Source organism: Mus caroli, unplaced genomic scaffold (assembly GCF_978045245.1).
Source record: "Mus caroli unplaced genomic scaffold, Mus_caroli_1 scaffold_12, whole genome shotgun sequence".
NCBI lineage: Eukaryota > Metazoa > Chordata > Mammalia > Rodentia > Muridae > Mus > Mus caroli.
Genome location: NW_028227267.1, coordinates 6,980,545 through 7,003,775, shown reverse-complemented (window position 1 = coordinate 7,003,775; position 23,231 = coordinate 6,980,545). Strand labels below are relative to the sequence as shown.

The following is a 23,231-nucleotide window of genomic DNA, read 5'->3' as shown; positions in this document are numbered from 1 at the left end:
AACCATTTCAACTTTGTTTCACTCTCAAGTGGAAAACAACTATAATCTTGGTGAGGAGGAGGAGTAGGAAGAAGACGAGGAAGAGGAGCTGACGATGACAATGACAATGATAATGACAACAGTTGATGTGAGCAATTAGAAACCCAGAAGACAGGACACACAGTAGGGATTAGGTTCCTGGAAGCCTTGACATGGGCTTTATTCCTCTTGTTCTGTAAGTAACAAATGGATGTGTTTGGAAGGAGAACTGTAGCTGGCTGAAATCCTGATGCCTGGGGGGAGCTGCTGTTCCTGTCCTGCGGGGGTGGAGTGGAGTTAGAGCCTCCCATGCCTGTCTTCACCCCACTGTGAAGGCTGTGGAGGACTGCTCAGGTGGAGTTGAGGTGGAGCCCAACCTCTCTGAGCCTTGCTTCCAACATTTTCTAAACAGCGTTGGTAGAACGGATTTGCTCTGAGAGTCCCAGAAACACACTTTCTGAGCATTTAGCTCTGTGCCAGGCACTCAGCGAGGACGTGAGGAACACAAGTTATGCCTTTGTACTTATTTTAGATGTTTGATTTATTTATCACAGCAAAGGCAATTAAAATGTAGGGAGTGGGACATTGCTCCAGGTCACCTAGCTCTATGCTAAGGGGCAGAGCTGAGCTTCCTTCCTATGTATTTAGGGTTGCCTTTCTTTCCGAATCTGAATTAAGCTTGGGACTCGTTTCCCTTAAAGTCTTCAGCACAACATACCACACCAAAGTTTCCCCTTTGACCTCTCCAAACCAATTTCCATCTCTAAAACCTCCCTACTCCACCTTATAGGGTCATGATGCAGAAATGTCTCTTGCTTCCTTGTTTTGTGGCCATTGGTGGCTGCTGCTGTCTCTGAAATAGTCCCTTCCCTTCCTCTTTGTTCACAGCTGGCCCCAGAAATCTCTGCTCATGGTTCCCTGGAAGGATCTTGAGGGGTTGTCCTTGTTTAAATACTATCTCCTCAACCCCCCACCCCTTTTCTCCAGCTTATGTCCCAGGCAATGTTTCCTTCCACTTGATCATTCATTCTTTCTCTTTCTGACTGTCTGGCTCCTTGGATAAATGTAACCTCCCAAAGGGCAGAGAGCATCCTTTGGAGCACTGCTGTGACCCTGGCACCATCACAACACCTGACACAAAGGTGCTTTGTAAGGAATTTGGGGTGACTGACTGGGAAAATGAATTCATTTCAGGAGCAGCACTCTTGCCAAACCCTGGACAAGGGTGAGTGATGTATTTCAATGTTATGGGAGAGGGACCTGGGCACCTGTTTGCCCTGACTTTTGGCCTCCTAAAAGAACAGCATGAGACTACCCACAAGGCAGAGTCCTTTCCAAATAGGCATCCGCCATAAAAGCACATCTTGCAGGCAAGGAAAATGGGTGGATGGTTGCTAACTATATCTTCCAACTGGGCTGATCTTTGAGAAGTTCGAGAGGCGCCTGCCTCCCTCAGTCCCAGGCTGCTACTGCTGCTGAGGCCCCTGAGGGAGGAGAGGAGGGTGCGCTTGGGCGCCTCTTGGGCTGGCATGAGGAAGCCACATCTCATCCGCCCTCCTCCCCCAGCTCCTCTCCAAGAGAGGAAGCAATGCAGATGGAGATGAGAAATAAATATTCCTGCCTGCTCTGCGCCACTGCAGACGTTTTCCAAAATGTCTGGCTTGGACCACAAAATCAAGCCCACCCAGCAAAGGAGGCGCTCAGCAGGAGAAAGAGGGGGGACAGGGTGGCATATTTGTCGATATGCGTCAGCTTTCTGGGGGGCCGAGCACATGGCTCATCTTTGGCAGCCCTGCTGAGGTGGGGATGTGGTAAGTGCCCAAAGAAAGGAATCAGAAAATAGGAGCAGAGTTAAAGGCAAGTATGCCAGACTCCGCACAGGCTGCGCACCTCTGTCCGAGCCCGAACACACTCAGCTGATTCCTGTACTTGTTCTCACATATCTTGTTTACTCCACCCCTCACCATGGCCCCCACCCTTCCACCTCTATCCTCTTCCACCTCTATTCCGTTTCTGGGAAGTTAACATCACTGGGCTGCCAGCATCCTTCAGAGGTCCTCTGCAATTTGGGCAGGAACTCAGAATCCATGTGTGGAGAGATTCTCACCACCTCTAAGTTCAGTTCTCATCTCTAATACTGGAATCCTGGCAGGCAATGAGATCATAGGCTGCAAATGAGAAGTGGGTGCTTGTGGCCATGAGGTGTGTGGCCAAGTGTGTGGGAGGAGTATCACAAGGAGGGAAGTTCCAGGCCCAGCAACAGAGCTGGAAGGTTCGGTACGGCGGCGGCACCATTGCTGGGCATGCCTCTAGGCTGTACAATGTCGTAGGCTCGGTGAGAAAGATGGGAAGTCATCATGGGACACTTTGGTCTGGGTTTCTCACTCTCCCAGGGAATTCCTGGAATCCTGAATTCTTCATCTGGCTGCTGCTGGGCCAGTTGCTAACAAATCTTTTGGAGAGTTCATCCCACAGGAGGGTCTTGCCAGGAACAAAAGCGGAATCCATAAACAAAAAAGGGGCCTTCTTGGGTCATGGGTTCAAGCACACTGCTGTGAAAACACTGGCTCAAAATGAAGTCTCGAAGCACTAGTCTCTGGGCACTAGGAGAAGTTTGCAGAGAAATTGCACTTTATCCCACCCACATCCTTGTCATCTCCACTGTTGCAATGAAGAGTGAGGCCTTGTCTGTCTCCAACTCATGTGCCCTGGATCCTTCTCTGTGAATCTTGCCCACTCACAAGCCCATCTGCCTTCCAGCATCAGGCATTTACCAGCAGAATCCCACTCTCTCCAGAGGCCACTCAGCGGTTGGAAACTGGCAGGGGAGTTGGCTTCTAGTCTCCACTCTACATATTGCTGTATCACCTCAGACAAATGACTCCCGTCTCTGGGTCTTGGATACTTTCTTTGTCAAAGGAGTGGGCTAGATAGGTTTCTTTGCAGATAATGACACATTACACATAGTTTTTCAGAGTGAAATTGGATTCAATGTTTCTTTGCATTGTCCCCTTCCCAATCAATTCACTTTGTCAATGAATAGCAGGTATGAAGGTCATCATACTTCTGGATTAAATTTATCTTTATATTTGGGAAGGTCAGAGTTAAACATCATAACAAGCTGGGTGTGCTGACGATGAATGCTATCTAGCAATGGCTTGAAATGTTATCAGTTAACATCTGCCTTAATTCCTAGGAAGAAGAAACTATGGGCCTAGGAAAAGCCAAAATAGGGTATATTTGTTCATAAATTTACTCCTTTTTAGGACATGTCTGGAAAGAACTTGTATGCATGTCTGATTGCATCTTATCACCATCATATTCATTACTTGTAAAAGATGTTATTTAATTGAGTCCAACTACAAAATCAGACCATGAGGCTTTCATCTCATTCTATGGCATTGTGGGAGATATTATCCATCTCTCATACCCTTACAGGAGGAAACTTGGGCTCAGAGACCTACTCAGGCTCACATAGTTGGCTAGTATTATAGCAGGATTTGAACTCAGTTCCGAGGGATTCCAAAGATAAGGATTTGTACCCATGCAGCTGATGTTCTGGACCTTGTCTGGCATTTGATGCTCACTGGGAGATTACTACAGACAAAGGCTCCTAGGCTGCCTGCTGCTCTTGTATTGTTGTTAAAACAGCCTAGAACCAATAACACTTCTACTGTACCTACTTGGCAGGAACTGGGAGGGAAGCAGGATGAATGGCTCCCTCCTCTGACCACCCATCCACAGAAATCTGCTGCCTCCTGTTTTTCTTTTTCTTTTACCTTTGGCCTTGGTCTTACACAAGTTTAGCACTGAATTGGAGCGTCAAAGAATTTGGAAAGGACATGTGAACAGCTCAGGAAGCTATAAATGCAAACAGCTCCTGAGCTCAGGCAGGCAGAATGAGAGAACTCCTTTTCCTAAGGATGCACACTAGCTGCAAGCACTTTCTGTCTATAAAGGCCACGTACTTCAACTCCCACCGCCTGAGGCTGTGTACCAAGCACACTCACTTAGGAAGGATGAAGACTCCTTTCTCTATGAGGTTTCCTGGACTTGAACTGTATACAACTAACTCAGTTAAGAAAACCATAACTACGTAGAGTAAAGGCCATAAAAAAGGTATTTGCAGTTACAACTGACCTGAAGGTCACCATATACAATTACTAAAAGTAGTTTCTGGTAAAAATGGTGGCCCACACTGCATTTCCTGTCATAGCCAAGGCAGTTGAAGGTAGGCTATTCACAAGTGCTGTGGACAGCGTACCGGCCTAATGGCAATGAATGCCCCGCCTCTTCTCCAGTGTTAACAGGTTACACTAGTGCTTGAATGTAATGAACACACATTGCCACTGCCACACATTACCTCTCACCCAAGCAGAACCACAACTGAACCAGACCAACAACCGGGAGAGCAGGATATGCTTTACTCACCGTGAATGACAGGAACGAAGAAAACAAAGTCCCCTCGTCATATCTGGATAACTTTGCCAGTACGCCTTCCAATATTGTTACAAACTAGTAAAACAGCACAAAGGAAAAAGTATTATTTCAAATTGTAGTTGTTTACAAGAAAGAACAGCATGTCCCAGCCACCTAGAGGCTAGGACTCAGCCCCCTGTTCGTTTCTGCATTCCATCTTTTAAACTCTCACTCGGAGGAAGGAAAAGACTGCCGTGGTACGGCAATATTTGACTTATCCGGCTTTCTCTTCATTATTATGTGATTGCAAATACGGAGTGTTACAGAAGTGCAAAGTGACAAAATATTATTGAGTTGCATATAGCATGCGATAATATTAAATGCACTTTTCGAAATCCCAAACTGCGCAAAGCAGTCTTTACATTACATATTAGCACTACATTTAATCCAATCTATTTTTATTTGTATTTTATCAGTAATTTGGGAGAAACAGAAGTTTAGCACTGGCAAATATAAATGTCTTCCCATTCAGCATTACTTAGTTAAAATTCTATAATTCATGAGGGTGACTGAAATAGCTTTATCTGACTTTTCTGTGTTATTATGACTCTCACTGCATGTGAAACTAGAGGGAAAGGGGTTTTCAGGATGGCAGAATTCCTTATTACCGCTTCATTTTATGTATTTTAAAATCTAACTTTGTCAGTGCTGAGAAACAAAACAAACATTTCCCGCATAACCTAGTGCTGCGTTTAGGGACACATTCTTATTAAGTTAACATATGCCGCTTCATCAATTGATCTTCACACAGCTCACGCACATCAGAAAATCCTTGCAAGCTGGGGCTGGGTGATGTGCAGTCCTGTTTCTTGGGAGCTGTGAGTGTCCAGAGCAACTTTTTAGCGTGTTACATTTTAATGGAAAAGCAGACACCACAAAGCAACATTGACAGTGCCCCCTTCCACCTGAAGCTGAAGGTTACCTTTGCCACCAAAAGTGTGATCATTTCTTTAACGGTTTCTTCAATTAGTTCATCTATTTTTGAATGGTATTGATGCTAAAGAAGACAGAAAGACACATTTTAGCATGTCAGGGAGTTGACAGTGGGCATTGTGTCCCTGGCTTTAGATCAGAATCTATAAATAAAGCCTGGCCTGCAGATCCAGTTTGTTTCCATAGTCCTAGAAGCAGCAATAAGATTCTGACTTCTCTTTGATAGAGAGACCTGAAGTACTTAAAAAAATCAGCAGGCTCATTGTTTCTCGTCTAAGGCTTTAGATAGCCTTTGATGTATACGGACACCCACACACACACACACCAGCACACGTGGCTGGCCTAATTGGTCTAGCAGTGTGTTGAACTGGATTATACAAAGCTTGATTCAATAGCAATCTAGTACACTGGGAGAGGAATGGTATTTCTGGGGATCTGATGGGGCATGCAGTTTAAACAGTGGGATCCCTCCAAAGGGAATTTGACTAAGACACCAATTTTATAAAAACCTGCTAAGTTTTATTTTATTTTATTTTATTTTATTTTTTGGTATATGCCTCAGAGCCCATCAGTTTTAGCTACAGTCTTGACCCAGAGGCCAGGTAGAGTCTCTTTCCGAACCATCGCTACAAGCCACACTTTTCCCCTTCCCTTTTGTTTTGTTCATCAATAAGCAGACCCAGGTTCGACCTTCTGCTTAGACTGAAGCTAAGTTTTTCCAATTTTTTCAAACTGGCACTGTCGATTAAATTTAAATAGTAATGTAAAAACACACCCCCACACAAACAAAAATCTGCTATAAATGCCAGGGGAGAAGGAAAAGCAATTTCAACACAAGTTATTATATGCCAGCTCCTTGACATTTATTAGAACATTTTAGTATCCATTTGAATTATTTTGTATTTCCGTAACACAAAAACAACAATACAAAAACATTGTTATTTGGAAAGAAAAATGCACTTACCCACTCTTTAGCAAACTTTCAGGAGGAGGATTAATTAGGAACAAGAAAGAAAAAGCAACAGTGCAAATAAAAATCAGGACAAAAGGACACACAGAAAGATGAAAATTAAATAAAGCATCACAAGGCTGTGCAGACATACAGAAATAAGACAGGAGGAATGTGCTGCAAACGTGCTTGCTGGCAAGCAGGGTGACTGGGCAGGAGCAAGCCGATGAGGCATTGTTTTAGACTTGGAAGAACTGGATAAAATCCTTGTGCAAGGGCCAGAAGCCATACTGCCTACATATTGAGCTCAGTTTCCTTATCTGTAAACAGGTAATAGAACTAAGACCTGAACCCGGGGGAGCCTGGGACCAATACAGACTACTGACCTCCAGAAGAGGAGAGGCAAGTCTTGATGAATGCCTTTAGCTGTGTGTCTCTAAATAACCAGGAGAGACAAGAGACATAGTTGAATGGTTCTCTCTCTCTCTCTCTCTCTCTCTCTCTCTCTCTCTCTCTCTCTCTCTCTCTCTGTGTGTGTGTGTGTGTGTTTAAAGCAGTGGATACATTAAGTGCCTCAACTTGACTATTCCATGTATTTCTCTATATCTTCACATATGAAGACATCCAGTGTATCGATAATGGGTCATAAAACTATAACAATAAAGAAGAAGGAAACTTAATGACAAGCTCTTTCTTGGTCTGTTGTTTGTTTTACTTATGTCCCTTAAGAACTAAGGGCCCAAGCCCCTTTCTGGCCCTGAGCACATCAGATTCATAGATTGACTTTAAAGATCTAGTGAGGATCTAGATGTGAAAACATTTTTTGCCAACTGTAAATGCAATGCAAACATTATCATGTGTTAAAGTGCCTCAAGAATTCACAAAGGGTAGAGAAGCAGAGGACACCATCACCAAGCCATCCTCCCCCTCCTTCTAGTTGACTGGAGAAAAAGCAAAGCAAATGGCCCATGGCATTTTGTCCTGACGAATCAGAAACCTTGTTGGCCACATTGCTAGGTCCAAGATGGTTTACTAGTAAATAGCATAAACCAAAGCTGAATTTAAAAAAAAAAAGAAATTCACAGAATTCTGTACTACAGTCACAAAGAAGAATGTTAAATCAAAAGAATACGGGAATATTGACAGGGTTCCAAATTCATTTTTAGCTATTGAAATAGGATCCAGAATCATATTCCTACTTTCTGTTGTCACGTGACAGAGTTGTTTCACTAGACTTTCTTTGGATTGCTGTAATTGAGTCACATTTATTAAAATAACTAGGATATTATGCTTATCCAGAAGAGCTGCTATATGAAAGTTAGCACAAGATGAAATACCACACAAGGGGTTTCTAACCAAGCAAAAAGTACCAATGAGATTAAACATGTTCTCTTAAAAACCTTGGTGGAGATGGTAAAAACCGACTGCCTTGTTCTTTGTATATGAAGACAGGGTCAGGCCCGGGTCTTGTGTTTAAGCGGTCAATGGGAATAATCTGTCTCTGAAGAGGAACATGTCCTTCCGTTTGGACATGAGGCAGAGACCCTGTGACTTATTGAGGCACAGTATGCCTTCATGCATTCATTACTATGTAGTCCCACTATCTCTCTCTATTGCTGTGCATAAATATTATGACCTCCATGGTATAAAAAATATCTTCGCCTGCTTATAAAATAAAGTATGGTGTATGTGTGTGTGTGTGTGTATACCCTCATAAATGTTTGTTTGTGGAGGCCAGAGGACTACTTGGGTGTCATTTCTCAGGAGCTGTCCACAAGGTCTCTCATCAGTCTTGATTTGCTAAGAAGGCAAGTGTAGCCTCCTATCACTGCCTCCCTAGTGCTGGGATTACACACACACACACACACACACACACACACACACACACACACTCTCTCTCTCTCTCTCTTTCTCACACACTCTCACACAGACACACTCACACACACACATACTTGCACACACTCACACACAGACAGACACACACACTCACTCACACACATGCACACAGACACACTCACATACACATACACACAGACACACACACTCATACACACACATAAACACACAGATACACTCACACACACACTCACAGACAGACACAGACATACAGACAGACACAGACACACACACACAGACACATACACACACTCACACATATACACACACATACACACACAACCATCCAGCTTTTTATGTGGATAATGGGGATTGAATTTAGGTTCTTAGGTTTGCACAGCAACCACTCTCTGGCCTGAACCATCCTCTACCCTAAAGTGAAGTGTTTTGTTATAGTTAGTCTGCCTCTCTTTTTCAGGGTTAACTTGAGCACAGTGTCTCTCCTGCTTAGCTTTCCCACCATTGCAGTGGAATGAGAATTATATTCTGGATATAGAATTGACGTAGACCTACCCAAACACTGACATATTACACGAATATACATGAACACACAGTGTAGAAGCTAGGTAGAACTGGCCTGGTGGCTCATGCCTATAATCCTAACATTTGGTGGGAGAAGGTTAAGGCAAGAGAATTTTTAGTCTGAGGATAGCCTGGGATATAGAGTAAAAATTTGACGAGAGAGAGAGAGAGAGAGAGAGAGAGAGAGAGAGAGAGAGAGAGAGAGAGAGAGAGAGAGAGAGAGAATTACAACATGGCCATATTACTATTTCCCACAGGACTCACATTAAAGTCCATTAGCATGTGGTCACATGGATGTACACATTTCTCTAAACACATCTCAGCTCTATATACTGCACAGCAATTACGTCTTGATACTAGCTGTGTAAATCATGTTGCTAAGTGCTAGATATCAAAGAATTCCCCATTGCTGTTTAGGTAATGACAAAATCCATCTTTGTTTTGCCAGAGTTTCCTGCCATAGGTGACTTATATGGCTAACTTGCTTTTCTGGAACCACAGTGAGCCTCCTCCGTTACTCTGTTCTCTATGGGCAACTTATTGTTCTGGGCAAACAGGAAGCTTCATAACATGTGGGCACATGTGCATAGGGACTTTCTAAGTTCCCATTTCCCCGATAGCTGTTGTCATGAAACCCATTGTAAATTGCCTCTTTATCCCATTCTACTTGCTACCTAGAAGATTTTGCATCTTTCGATTCTCTCTGTGGCCTCTTTGGCTTCACTTGGCCCATACCCTGAAGTCATGGCAGTAGTAACTAAGAGAAGCACAGGTTTTCAGTGGCATGAGAAGAATGGGGAGTTGGCTTTTGCATCGGATGGGCTTAAGTGACTGTGAATCCAGGCCTGCTACGGGAAAAGCATCCCACTTGACTTCCTGCGCTGCACATTTTGCCTTGTCATGGAACAGATTGTGTGTACGTTATCTTTCTGTTAAGACCATCTGACCTTGGAAACGAGATGAAAACACACTAGGCCAAGTGAGAAACTATTTAATACACAATTTCCTCTCTATTGGTATTTCACAAATTTTAATGAAAAAATAAATATTTAAGATGGAAAAGTATGGTGAACAAATGTCTCAACAGCTGCCTTTAGATGAGACTTTATCCCAGTGATGAAACTCAGGAAGTGATTGTAAAACTGGAGACTGTATCTGCTCACTAGTGCCTAGTCCAAAACAGGTTGAGGGAGACGGAATCCAGGTGGTAGCCAGAATTAGAAACTAGATCTGTAATACAGGCTTAATGGTTGGTATTCCAGAGCACACAGCACATGAGAATGGAAGTCAAATGGTTTCCAAGTATGCTTATCTCAGTTCTAGAATGTTGCCAGTCATCTTTGCTCAAGTCCTCATTTCACTTTAAAGATAAGTGTTACCATTTTGTATACTATGGACTACTTCAGGTCACAGTTGACATACCAGGCCATGGAGCTGCAATAAAATTACAGATGGTTTCATCCTGACCATTTTTGGCTACACTAGGAGGCTTCACTTTCCACACACTGGTTACTTAGGTGCTGCTGGCTCATTATATTTAGAAGAAAATCCTGATAGGCCTTATTGTATGGGAACAAATATCCTTAGGTAGAGAACAAAGGATTAGAATACAGTGTTAGATGGGTCTTTAATCTTGGGTATGTGTGTATTATTTCTGGGGAAAATATGTACAAACCAGTTATTATTTTCATCTATTTTTTTCTTTTTTTTCATTTTTTTATTAGGTATTTTCCTCATTTACATTTCCAATACTATCCAAAAAGTCCCCAATACACTCCACCCCCCCACTCCCCTACCCACCCACTCCCACTTTTTGGCCCTGGCGTTCCCCTGTTGAGTTAGAAAAAAAGTGCAGTCTTTTCTGCTTTTAAACTCTATGTCTACAATAAATACATTCCAGTGTTTAGCCGCTAAGTGTTACAACTTTTTAATCTTATATCTAGAAGTTGGGGGAATGGATCTCCACTGTCAAAAGCCGGAATAGTTTTAAATAGCTATGCATTGCATGCTGGATCCTATGTGTTACTCAATAAACATCGGGAACTGGCTTGTTCAAGAGCGCACAGTTTGAGAGATAAGATGAAGGGTCATAGGATCTAGTGATTTAATCCCTGGACAATTAGTGAAAACTAGACTCCAACATTAAGCCAAGATCATTTTAGTTTAGGCAAGAAATAATTCATGGTGATCATGAGAGTCAGGGTCATCGTGACAAGGGTGAGCTTATTATATTGTATCAATTGTCTTTATCAAAGATTTATGGTTTGGACTAAGAAACTCTATCAGTTCTCTGAAATTGCACGGGAATATTGTTTATAAATGCTTCCTGGGAAATGGATCCATAGCTTTGATGAGATTGTTAGCAGAGTTTAAACAAACTCACCGTCTCCCCATTCTCTCAATTGTCCTCAGAACTCCAGCACTGAGCTCAGAGTGACATGGCTTGTTTAGCTACCTGTTCAAGGAGTGTGGCACCTTAACAAGGCAGTAGCAAATAAACCTGGATCTTGGACCTCCTATGACTGCAGAGAGGTCAGACCTATGATATTCACTCTCTTCTCCTGAGGTGGTGGCAGGGGTGGGGGCGTCATTCTTGTGAATCTCAGACATGATGTAAACTCAAAAGCTCTGAGAGGAAATTCACAAATTGGACTCCAACCTTAAAAGAAAAAACCCTTTGCTTTCTTTTTGTTCTTGTTCTGAAGAATACTATAGCACACAGAAGATTTATATATTAAAAAAAATTGAAACAGAATGGAAGAGAGGCAAATACATGTACATATATGCCTAGAAAAACCATCTCTCTCTCTCTCTCTCTCTCTCTCTCTCTCTCTCTCTCTCTCTCTCTCTCTCTCTCTCTATTTGGTATATATATATACCAAATAACCAAGCTAAAAATTGGTCAAAGGTATATATCCTGGAATATTATTTAACCACAAATAGAAAGAACAGTGCATGCTACAACATGCATGGATCTTGAAAACATTATGCTAAGTGAAAGAAGGCAGACACCTACAACCCACCTATTGCTTGGTTTTTATTATGTAAAAGGCAATAAACAGAAACAGGCACTAGGTTGAAGATAACATAGAACTGGGAATATAGGTAGAACACTGGCTATTGATGTATGATTGGTTTCTTTTTAAGACCATGAACATGGCATACAATTGACTGTGATGGCTGCTATGGGAAGATAGCTATGGGAATGTATACTTTTGAAGGATAAATCCTATATGAATGTGATTTATACCTCCATGATTTAAGAAGCAGTAACAACAGTAGTAGTGGTAGTAGCAGCAGCAGCAACAACAACAACACAAGCAGTGGAGGCTTTAAGGGGAGAGAGGTTCCAGAGTGGCACCATTCCAGAAGCATAAACTGAAACGGTATCTTAAATGACTCAGAGAGATTTGATGATTTAGAGATCTCACAATAAGATTTGCAAGGTGGACTCTGTCAAAACCATGGATTTCAGAATCCTTCAGGTAAACGTGGGCAAGTGATAGTGTGTAGAGGCTCTAGGGTGGAGAAGAAAGGTGCCTCCCTATCCAGATCAACTCTATTTGTATATTTTTATGTGCTACACTTCTGGATAAAGTATGAAAAACTGATTCTGTAGCTGGAATAGGCCAGATAAAAGTACACCAGTGATACCATTTTACAGGTGGGAAAACTGAGGCTCAAAGAGGCTGCCAGGATTATCCAAGCCCAGTTTGCAGCACAACTCAAGACACTTATCCAGGTGACTGGCAACCTAGGATACCCTTCCCATTGTTTCAGCATCTCTCTCTGTGTCTCATTTTCAGACAACTGGGAGCCTCAGATCACTGCTACTAGGTTGTATCTTCTAGGATTGCCACCAATGTGGCTATTCTCATCAGAGATGGCTACAGAAGCCTAAATTCCTGTGTGTAAGTGGGGTGTTTTTTTTTTAAATTTTGGTAACATGTGCATTTATGTATCTATGAAGGTGCATGTGTGTATGTGTGTGGTACATATGTGCTCATTTTTGTATCTGTGTGCTGGTGCATGCATGTGTGGGGGATGCCAGAGGACATCTTAGATGTCATTCCTCAAGAATTGTCCTCCAGAAGTTTAGATTCTTTTAACACAGCCCAGACAAGCTGAAATACTATGATATGAATCTCCAGAGAATTCTGGATGGTTGGTGCACAATGAATCTGTAGAGCAGTTTTCTGGCTCTTTTGCACAGGTGCCTTGGGAATGAGAACCCAGGGCTATGTATTGACTCTGGTGTCTAGAACTTTAACTCCATGGGGAAGGCTCAAAGGAAATCAGCTAGAGCAGAAGCTAGCAGGGGTGGCTGAGGAAGCTCACTTGTGGGGGAAACAAGGTTGGAGGAGATCTTGCCAGAAGAGAACACCACCAACCCACATATAAAATGGAAGGTGCCGAAAGAGAAAATAAATAACGAACAAGGAGCAAATATAATTTAGTAAAAATTCTGAGCATGTAAGGCTGGTATCGAAAGATCTGATTTAGGAGCAATTTATGCCAATTGGCAACAGTATAGAGTTGCCAGAAATGTTACTGAATTAATTCTAAATTGGTATATGAATATCTAGCTGGCTTAAGGCCATCGGAGGAAAATGATCATGATCGTCTTTGATCAAGTCCAAGTTGCTGCTTCCTTCTCCTTCACGTTTTAAATCTGACTTTAGAATCAGAAACTCTGCAAAGGAATAAACTTCTGGTCAGGGAAGATTCACAATCAATTCATTCTAGGGAAAACTGAAAGCCTGAAAATTGCTTTGGACTTGCAGAACCTACTGGCATAGCTTGGGAGTGGCTTGAAGTTGGTTGGATTTCTCCTGCTATCCACATGTTCATGGGCTAAAATGTACTACTCATGGAAAGAGAATAGCATTCGGACACTCTCATATCTAGTACAGAGAATGGCCTAATAAATAAGGTCATCAAACATCCTTTAGCTTAAAGAAACCTTACAACCACTTGAACTCCAGCCAAGAACTACTTCCAAGTGACTGGCACGCTCATCAGCACGTGCCTCAGAAATTGACTTGACAGATACTGAACACTTATCCATGGCTTAATCTGCAAATATTAAGAATGTATTTCTAAAACTAGAAGACTTGGGAAGAAATTTGTGAAGTTCTCTTCTATACGATCAATGGAGAGAGAAGAGGGGAGAGGAGGGAGGGAGAGGGGGGAAGGATTTTATCATTATTATTATTATTTTTTTTTTTACCTCTTGGCCCATTTCCATGCTGCAAAGTTTTGTTGATTGAGCTTTGGCATCAACCATAACATTAAACATGGTGCATATTGACTGTGGGACTCGAAAATCTGTTGATCGACTGGTTTTTTGCAGCTTAACTTCAAATGCAATCCTGGTTCTATTAAAACAAAGGAGGGATAGAATAATTCAGCATTCAGATGGCAGGAGGTAGAGGGAATACTTCCTGAGAGGCTGGTGCAAAAGAAAGTTGAAGGTTGTAGTAAGTAACCCAAAATGACTCCATACACTTTCTTTTTCAAGTGACTTTCCCTTTCTTAGAAGGGCTTCTTCGTGTGGACAGACCTCTGTGCATCTAAGGAGGGCTTCTTCATACCCACTCTTCCTCAGCAGTTCACAGTACACCTGTAGCTCTATGTGCTATCTATAGATTACATGGTATGGAGAGCCCTAATTGTAGGAGAATAAATGAATTAAAAAAAAAACCCTGATTATAGCATTACAACATATGCAGCTTCTCTCACATTGGCAAGTGCCTACCTCGAGCACTTCACTTAAAAACCAAACACAAGCAGGCAGTTTCTCATCTTCAAAACTCCAGTGTGGAGAAAAAGCTTAAATGACCCTTACTGTTGTTTCCTTTTTCTTTTGGTTTTGAAAAGAGATTTAAAAATCTCTTCTTGAAGTCCAACAATTTTATTATATTGGTTGAAAAACTAGAAAAAAATAGATTGTGCTTGCTAAAGAATCGTTAGAAGAAAATGTATCAGTCCATGGAAATGGCTGCCTTTGGGGATGGATGGGAAGCCATGTCCATGGCCACTCACGGTGTAGCTTTTGGCTTTGTTTTGTTTTTGTTACCATTGTTACTATTTTTTAGTAAGTAGATATTCTTTTACATAATTAAATAGTAATAGTAATTTCTTTGGCATACAACTATATTACAGAAACTCCATGAAACCACTTTTTTTTTTTGTAACATAATGTTGACATAGGTCTTGGCATTGCTATTTCGAAAGGGGGCCCAGCTCTGTTTTAAAGGTTTCAGAGAAGTGGGTCACATCCTCGAATATCCTTTGGGAAAGCACTTGGTAAGCAAGTGGCATCATTAACGTCTGCCCGTTATCTAGCACATTGGTTGCTTCTCTGCATTGCCCACTGCCACCTTCCAGAGCTCATGCAGCCACCAGGATGGCACAGCTTTAAGAGGAATCAGGAGCTATTTTCTATTGGTGCATAGGAGGACCACACAGCTAGTTAGCTCAGGAAAGGATGCCAGCTCGCTAGCACACCCTGGGTGCATGTAGGGAAGCCAAGTATAATTTCTAAGGTTGGAAGCCCAGTTCCTAAGGGGGAAAAACACCCTCAAAACACCCCTATAGATTATATGATCATGTTAAAGTTAAATGTATCTTGGCTCCTAAAGACTCAGTGCACTGAAGTAGCTTTCTAATCATGATGATCATTTTAAGCTCTGCTGAAAATACATCATTTTCTAGCTCTGTGAAAAGGAGGCCTGATGGGTACTGAGTTGGACTGGGCCCTGTGCTGATCTTCTGAGGCTTATGTGCTAGTTCCGGCCCAATCTGAGAAGTGGAAATGCTAAAGCTCTCCTTTCCAATGAAGCAAGCGCCTTCCCTTTTCACATTTCTCTTCACAGGAGAACTGTTCCTAGCCTGTAGAGTGCAGGGCTGTGAAAAGAGGAAGGCAGATGTGGAAAATGAATATGACTGAGAGAGTTCGATGGGTCCACAAAGCCAGGAATAGAGGCGTCACTTAACCCCACTGACTCCTTGATGGTAGAGCGCCTGTGCTTTGCCCTTAGCCTGGGTAGAGACCAGAGGCACTGTCACTGTCTGCTGAGTGTCAGAAGGCCACGGCCCACTGTCCTTACCATGTGGCTCTAGAACAAAGGTTACTTATTCTGCTCCAAAGAAATAATATGTTATTCCAACATATATTCTATGCCTTAAAAGCCAAGTCAGGGGGTGTTTCCAGCAGCATTTGTGTTGATGTTTGGAGCCTTGACAGCAAGCAGTGGCAGGAATGTCTGAATGTTAGAGTTGCCCATTCTTATGTGGCGATAGATAGGAGTCCTGACATTGAAAGATGACTTAGCTACTATGTTCCTGGTAGACTTCTGTGGCCTGGGGGTGAGGAGTGTTCAGGGATTCAGGTCCATTGTCTGCCTCTTAGTCACCTACCTTCTTTCTATGCGTGAACATAACAGTGATGTGGTGTGTGAGGAATGAACCCACTTCCCATCCTCAGATATTCTCTGTATTTCTCTTATTTATCCCCTATTCAGCAGATTGGCTTCAGACTGAAGGACGTAAATACCTTTCTGAATAGATGGGGAGCATAGATCAGGAGAGGCAAGGTCTTAAACTAACTCACTTTGGCTCCTGTATGAGATAGAAGGAAGGACTAGATGGCCTCAAAGGGTTGCCCTGCGAAGAGATTTTGGTCACATGGACAGCAATTGCTTTGCCTAAAATTAATACAGACTATTAGAGGTTATAGAATTAAAAACTGGGAAATTTTGACCATATAGTTGAAAATCAGACCCGTCCTTGGTTCTACAGGTGGGCAGAAAAGAACAAAATCTGCTGCCTGAATTGCACAGGCTTTCAATCTGCAGAAGGACAAATGCCTGCTCAGTCTCCCCCAAGCTCAGGGCTCTCTCCTGGGGCCACTGAGTTGCTGGTTACCTACCTGCAGCCGTACTGCTCTCCTGCCTCGAGCGGTTTCAGGATTGATGCATTATTTCTCTTTTCTTCTTCCAGGGTATCAAATGCTGGATTCATAGCACTTTTAAGCAAGCCCAGCCACCACCACGCACAACTTATTCATCAACTAAAGTACATAACATCTGGAGACCCAGAGAAGCCAAGATTGCTTACGGGTTAGTTTCTCCCTCCTCCCCTCCCTCCTTCCCCTTTCTTTCTCTAATTTTTCTCTCATTCTTTTCTTTTTGGAAAGAGGAAAACAAATCGGATACTTTTAAATCAGAAAAGAAACTTGGATGTGTGTTGAGGGATAGGCAGGGTGGTGATGATATCAAATACAGATGTGAATTCTGCTGGTTTGACAGGTGTATTTCCTTCTCCGTTGTATGCCAAGGACTCAGCACTGGGCCTGCTCTATGATAGCAGACCAGTGGATTTTGCTTAATGGATGAAGACTTTTTTTTATCCTCTTCTCGTCTCCAGCTCAGACCAGCCAGCTTCAGGCCTGCAAGCAGAGGGATTCACTTTCTACCCTAAGCCCTAGTGGCCGAAAGGGAGACTGTGGCGGCTAGAGCACATGTGCAGTGTCTCGTGACTTCGTGATGGTTCTTGGTTAGAATGAGGGCAAGAAAGTTAACCCCTGGCGCACGTGCCAGGTCCTCGGCTCGCGTGCACAGAGCGAAAGATGATGCTTAGTTTTTGCTGGAAGTTCAGTGACCTAGATTTCTAGAATTGTACATTTTTTCTCTTCCTATCCATTTTCTTTCTTCTCTGTGCATTCTCCATGCCCATTTACTTATAAATGCTTACTGTGTAGCTATTTTGTGGCAGACATTCTAGATGTCAGGAATATAGGAATGAAAAAGAATGGGTTTAAGTCCCCTTTCCTCATGGAACTTGCAATGGGACAAATTGGCAGCCAAATAATTTTATTGCTGGACACAGAGCAGGTTAGTAGATGTTCAGTGTGGGCAGCTAAGCATTCCAGCTAACTTTTAAAAATTGTTGATATTTAAAGACAGGGTCTTGCTATGTAGCCCAGGCTTGCTTTGAACTTAGAGCCACCTCTGCCTCCTCAGTGCTGGGGTTACACTATACCTGTCTTTACTGGAGCTGACTTGGACTAGCCATTTCCTTCTCTAGAACTTTACAAATCACAGCCCATTGTCATGGGCTCACTGGTCTTTCCAGGGCCGCACAATGGGAAGGAAGGACTGAGTCTTTCCAGCCACTCATTCCTACCTTTTGACGCAGGACTCAATCATGTCACTTGCCATCAGTTTTAGCCGCTGCTCTAAGTGTTTTCCAAACTCTTCCTCAGGCCAGTGTAGGTCACGGATGAAAGTCTGAAGGGCATCAAGTTTCCAGAACAAATCTTCTGATGTACCTGATCCATTACTGGTAGGATAAAAAAAATTAGAAATAAAAAGTCACCCAGTTGCCTTGGGCTTGAGAGAAACTAACATGGAGACAACTTGGGGCTGGAAGGCTTAAGGCAAACAGTGGCTTCCACATACGAAACAACGTGTGTTGGTGGCAGAAGGGGGGCAGTCTCCACTGGCAGAACTTGAGTTTTACCATACAGGACCCAGTTCACTTTGCTCAGCCAATTGCTTCAGACCAGCGAGATGTCTGAAGAGGTTGTTGTCTCCTTATAAGTAGGAAGATATCGTATGGTAAAAATCAGCCTTCTTTTAATAACCACATTAGCATATGTGATGATTCAGACGAAGGCTATGAACCAGGGGGAGAAGTAAGTCTCCATGGGTAAGAACTACATGATAACATGCAGTTATTAGGATCCAGGGCTTCATGCATTTCCCCAGTTCTCCTCCAGAATGGAGACCTCTTGGAAATGGCACAAGACTTGGGTTTCAAAAGGACAGTGCTAACAAAGTGGTGAGCGAGGACCTTCTTTCTCTCTTGAAGAGCTGGAAAAAAACTGAGGAGACTCAGATAGAGATAGGGACACTTGGATACCTTGAATCCCAAAGTCCTGTCCAGTGGGTAGCCTTCCAATTTTCCTAGACCAGCCTGTTACATAGGCAGCTCTAGGATGAAGGGAGTTGGGGCAGACAAAGTGAGTAGACAGTGGATCTCTGATACTTCAGGTCTCCAAACCTGAGCTCTCTCCCCATTGTTCCCAGTCCTCTCTAGATCTGGGGAAATGGGATTTGATTCCTTTTTATACTATGACTTCCAAGAGACTTTTACCTGGGACATCCATGGAAGGCCTGCACATGGGAAGTGTTCCACCTCTTCCATTCTGAGCCTTCTTGGGCTGGCTTTCTCCTTTGTAATCACCCCATTTGGAACTCTGAGGGGTGGCGAACCCCCTACCCCCTTCCTCGCATACCACTAATGCTAACACAGTAATTTATAAAGTGTCCAACACACCATGCATTACCACTTCTTCTGACATCGTCTATAGAAACAGACGAGAGTGGGTGTTTCTATTGTGACAGATGCCAGCTGCATTGAATTAATGCCTCAGAGAGAAATATAGCTAGTGCAGAGATGCATCCACAGCTACTGCAGGGAGGGGAGGGGACAAATTCCCAGCATGCCGAGAGGGAGCCAGAGCCTACGGCCTGCACCAACAGGGCAATGCTTTCAGAACAGACCAGTTCGAGGTCAGTACGGAGATGTATCTGACACGAAGGAGCAAGTGACATGGAAACACGTCCTTAAAATGAAAGGTGGCAGAGGAAAGAGCCAGGATCATGAAAAGATATCGAATCAGGCATTTCCTAGTGGTCGACTGAGGATCTATGCCTTTTGTTTTTTAGACACTATAGTGAACTTCATTTAAAAGTGAGGGAATGTGCTTCTCTCCATGAAAGTTCAGCCTTCTTCCACCCCACCCCATGCTTGGGAAAAAAGAAACCCCAACTTTGTCTAGTCTAAGCCCCGTTTTGGAACTGCATGGTTTATGTTTTAAATCATTAAGTACATATGAATGCAATAATTGGTATTTATTACAACAACATTTTGACACCCATCTGGTTTCAGAGTTTCAAAAAATTCTTGTAGCATTTTTTTCTTTGAAGAGCTTATTATTAAGTTTTGACATGAGGAAAAGAATATTTTCTTTTTATTTTTAAGATAAACTGTTAATGTTAAGGCAATAGCACCAAGATTATTTTGATTGCTGAGCAGTTACCAAAATGTGTTCCCACCCATGCCTTAATTAATTGAATGGAGGCTATTATCTGCTTTATCACAATGTCTTGATTCATATCTTTTCAAAAACAGTATCACAGAACATGCACGGGACAAGCTAAGAGAAGCTTCCATCTATTTGGATTTAATTTGAAACAGACACTATCTAATCTAATAAACAGACACTAACTAATTGAACTTGTAATATTGTCATCTTAGCATGAATATGATGTATTTTTTCAGGAAAAATTTTCCTCAGATATGAAAAATTTGGAAGTTTGAATTTGTATTTAGAAGAGAATCAGACCCATTGGTCTCAAGATTTCAGTGTGGGCTTTTGTGTGACTGTAGTTTTAAAAAATAGGGAGCTTTTGGGGCACTGGGTTGAGAAGTCATTTTACTGTCCCATTCTCCTTCTGGATTAACTGTGGATCTGAAATGGCCAAGGGCCACCTTGATGAATGAGAACTGGAGATTTCAAAACATCCCTGCCAGTTTCAGGTCATTTTTTATTCCTTTGATAATAACACTTCCCTTTGAAAATGTGCCAATTTATTCTTCCAAGGAAAAGCTTATCTGGCCTATAATTAGCTGTGGTCAAAGCGGAGGATCAAAGGAAGGTGGAGAACTGGTAAACCTCATTTCACTTATTAAATCACCCACATGGTTTTCATTTCATCTCACCGAGGTAGAACTGAGGGGCACTGGATCTTCTTGCTAAGGAAAACGGAGAGAAGATTCACTTCCTAAGTGAGAAGAAATATCCATTCAATCCCAATGTCCTTTAAATCGCTTGTTTGGAAGAAGAGGCATGGGCTCTAGGCAAAAATACCTCCCACATCCCCGACTTTCTATGAAGGAAGCAAAACACGAGTCTGTACTGAGAATGCAGACACATCGCTGCCCAACTGTAATTGTGAGTGGCCTGTCTCTCACATTCTCAAGTTCAGAAGCCTTGTTGTCTAGATGTCAAAGCTTCCTACTGTACTTTGACTTTGGAAAATGTCTATACCTATAATATACCTAGTCTGGGAGGTCCATTCACAAATTTTCATGTGGCCCTGAACATTCCATTCAGATATTCTGCTATTTACTGGCACCAGGAAAATGCTTTATGGCTTTAATTGGCCTTGAAAAATATTTAACCATTAAAGAAACCAAAACATGCTCTTAGGTCAGCAAGCTTCTTTTGTAGACTTGGTCCAGATCAGAAGTGACTGGTAAGCCCTTCAAAGAATTTTCTTTGATTATTTGGGGATGAATAATTCCTAAAGTCCTACATTTGAAAACATAAAGTCCTGCATAAAGGCCTCTGCATTGAAAACTGGGGGTGGGGTGGGGGTGGGGTGGGGGTGGGGGTAGAAATTCTCTTACAAAGTAATTCAGGAAGTAAAACACAGTCCTCAAGTGTTCAGTGGGTGTTAGACAAATCGTTACTGTGTATATATAGCAAATGTCTTATAAACACGATGAATGCCAGAAATAAACAATATTGTCTCTGCATGATCAGCAAAATATGTCTAATTATCCATCTCCGTCTCTGTTATATAGGATGTATAGAAATAAGCAATACATATCCATGCCAAGATCACTTAAATTTAAATGAGATCTAATGTGAACTGAATACACACTCAGCATCATATATAGCAGCCATCCATGACGGTGCCGAAAAAGTGGGCATCTGTGGGATGCCTAGAGGGATGTTAACTGGTAGATTTGGTACTTTGGGTAGGTTCACATTGGGTAGGTTCACATTGGGTAGGTTACTGGTTAAACTCCTGTGGAAGAAACAGACAGAAAGAAAAATACCATCACAGTGACAATGTAGATGCGGCAGAAGCACACAACAGCTGTAAATAAACTGGCTAAGTACACAGAAGACAATGGTGGAGACTTGAGCAGCACACTTTGTAAGCAGGTTACAGGCTGGGATGGGACTTGGTATCCAGAGAGAATAGTAAAGTGAATGGTAACTTAAAAGTGCGGACACTGATGGAGCATGCGTGAACAATGATCACATAACTGAGTCTCAGAGAACTCTTATCTTCAAGGCCACTTTCAAAAGAGTCTAGAGCTTGTCTTATCAGAAGAGTTGATGTTGGAGGAACTCTGGCTGGCCATAGCTGGAACTGGGGTGCCATGAGACAGTGGGATTGATAGAATGGTGAGGCAGGAGAGAAGGTAAAGGGGTGCGGTGGACAAGTGCTCACATTCATGCTGTAGTGCAGTGGATATAATTGATAATTTGTCACATTTCCCAATGGAAAGGAGAGGAGTGTGCTCATCAGAAAACACTGATCACAGTGAAAGATAGCTGACGCACTTGGTCCTCTGACCAAAACACACATGAATCCACATATTGTACTGCACTTCCTAAATGTGTGTAAGTAGTAGATTGCAACCCAAAATACATTTATACAGTGTGTACATGTATGAAATTTTCAAAGAATAAAGATATTTAAGTAAAAACAAAAACTACCAAAATCCTTAAGAATATAAGTGGTGCAGGGCATTAGCTGTGCCCACTTTCATTTATAACTTACTGTCAAGGGAAGATTTCTTCAGGCAGACATTAGACACCAAATGGAAAAGGAAGGCTCACTGATTTGAATGTGTATGTAGTAGTGATATATAGAAATTGAATGCCTTCCAACTGCTACTTCTAAAGACAGGAATTCATACAAGGGGTGTCAGAATGGATGGGAAAGATGAAGAACTCATATAGAAGAATGATTATCCCCAGGGAATTTTGTGGAACGCTGAAGGAAAATGGATGCTTTCTTTCCCAAACTCAGACTTATTAAAATGGAAATATGCCACCACACAGAGACAGACACACATGGAAAGAAAAGAAGCCCAGATTGAGGGCTTTCTTAGAACCTTTGGGTCAAATAAATAGATTTACAGTATCATTTAATATTATAGTAGCTGCCCCGGGGAATGGAATACAGCCAGGAATAAATAATGCCTGACAGAGGCTTCTGGGAAGGCTATTTTTTCCTGTTGTTTTTTAAAAAAAATACATATATGTGCATGGGGTGGGGGAGGGAGGGAGAGAGAGAGAGAGAGAGAGAGAGAGAGAGAGAGAGAGAGAGAGAGAGAGAGAGAGAGAGAGGTCAACCAAGGATTGCTGTCCAACGCCTTTGAAACAAACTCTCCCATTGGCTTGATGTTTACCAATTAGATGAGAGCACTTAGCCTGCCAGTGCCGTGGACCGACCCATGCTCATCTTCCCAGTGCCGAGGTTACTGTGGGTGCTCCACAGTGCTCCAGCATTTTTATGGGGATTCTAGGAACTGGACAAAAGCTCTGGGCTGGTGAAGC

At 42.5% G+C, this 23,231-nt stretch overlaps 1 protein-coding gene across 14 annotated transcripts in view; it reads right to left on the bottom strand.

Annotated features, from left to right (window-relative positions):
* Cadps (calcium dependent secretion activator) overlaps positions 1 to 23,231 on the bottom strand; it is a 454,319-nt gene that overhangs the window by 63,135 nt on the left and 367,953 nt on the right. For 8 of the 14 annotated variants that reach the window (XM_085828361.1, XM_085828362.1, XM_085828363.1 and 5 more), the window contains 5 exons: positions 21,538 to 21,684; positions 17,987 to 18,142; positions 14,028 to 14,175; positions 5,420 to 5,494; positions 4,450 to 4,533 (listed from right to left, as the gene is read on the bottom strand). In XM_085828361.1, coding sequence (XP_085684487.1) covers positions 4,450 to 4,533; positions 5,420 to 5,494; positions 14,028 to 14,175; positions 17,987 to 18,142; positions 21,538 to 21,684 — 610 coding nt within the window. The remainder of the gene's footprint in view (positions 1 to 4,449; positions 4,534 to 5,419; positions 5,495 to 14,027; positions 14,176 to 17,986; positions 18,143 to 21,537; positions 21,685 to 23,231) is intronic. The other 6 variants (XM_021182627.3, XM_029468976.2, XM_085828366.1 and 3 more) reach the window with 1 other exon arrangement.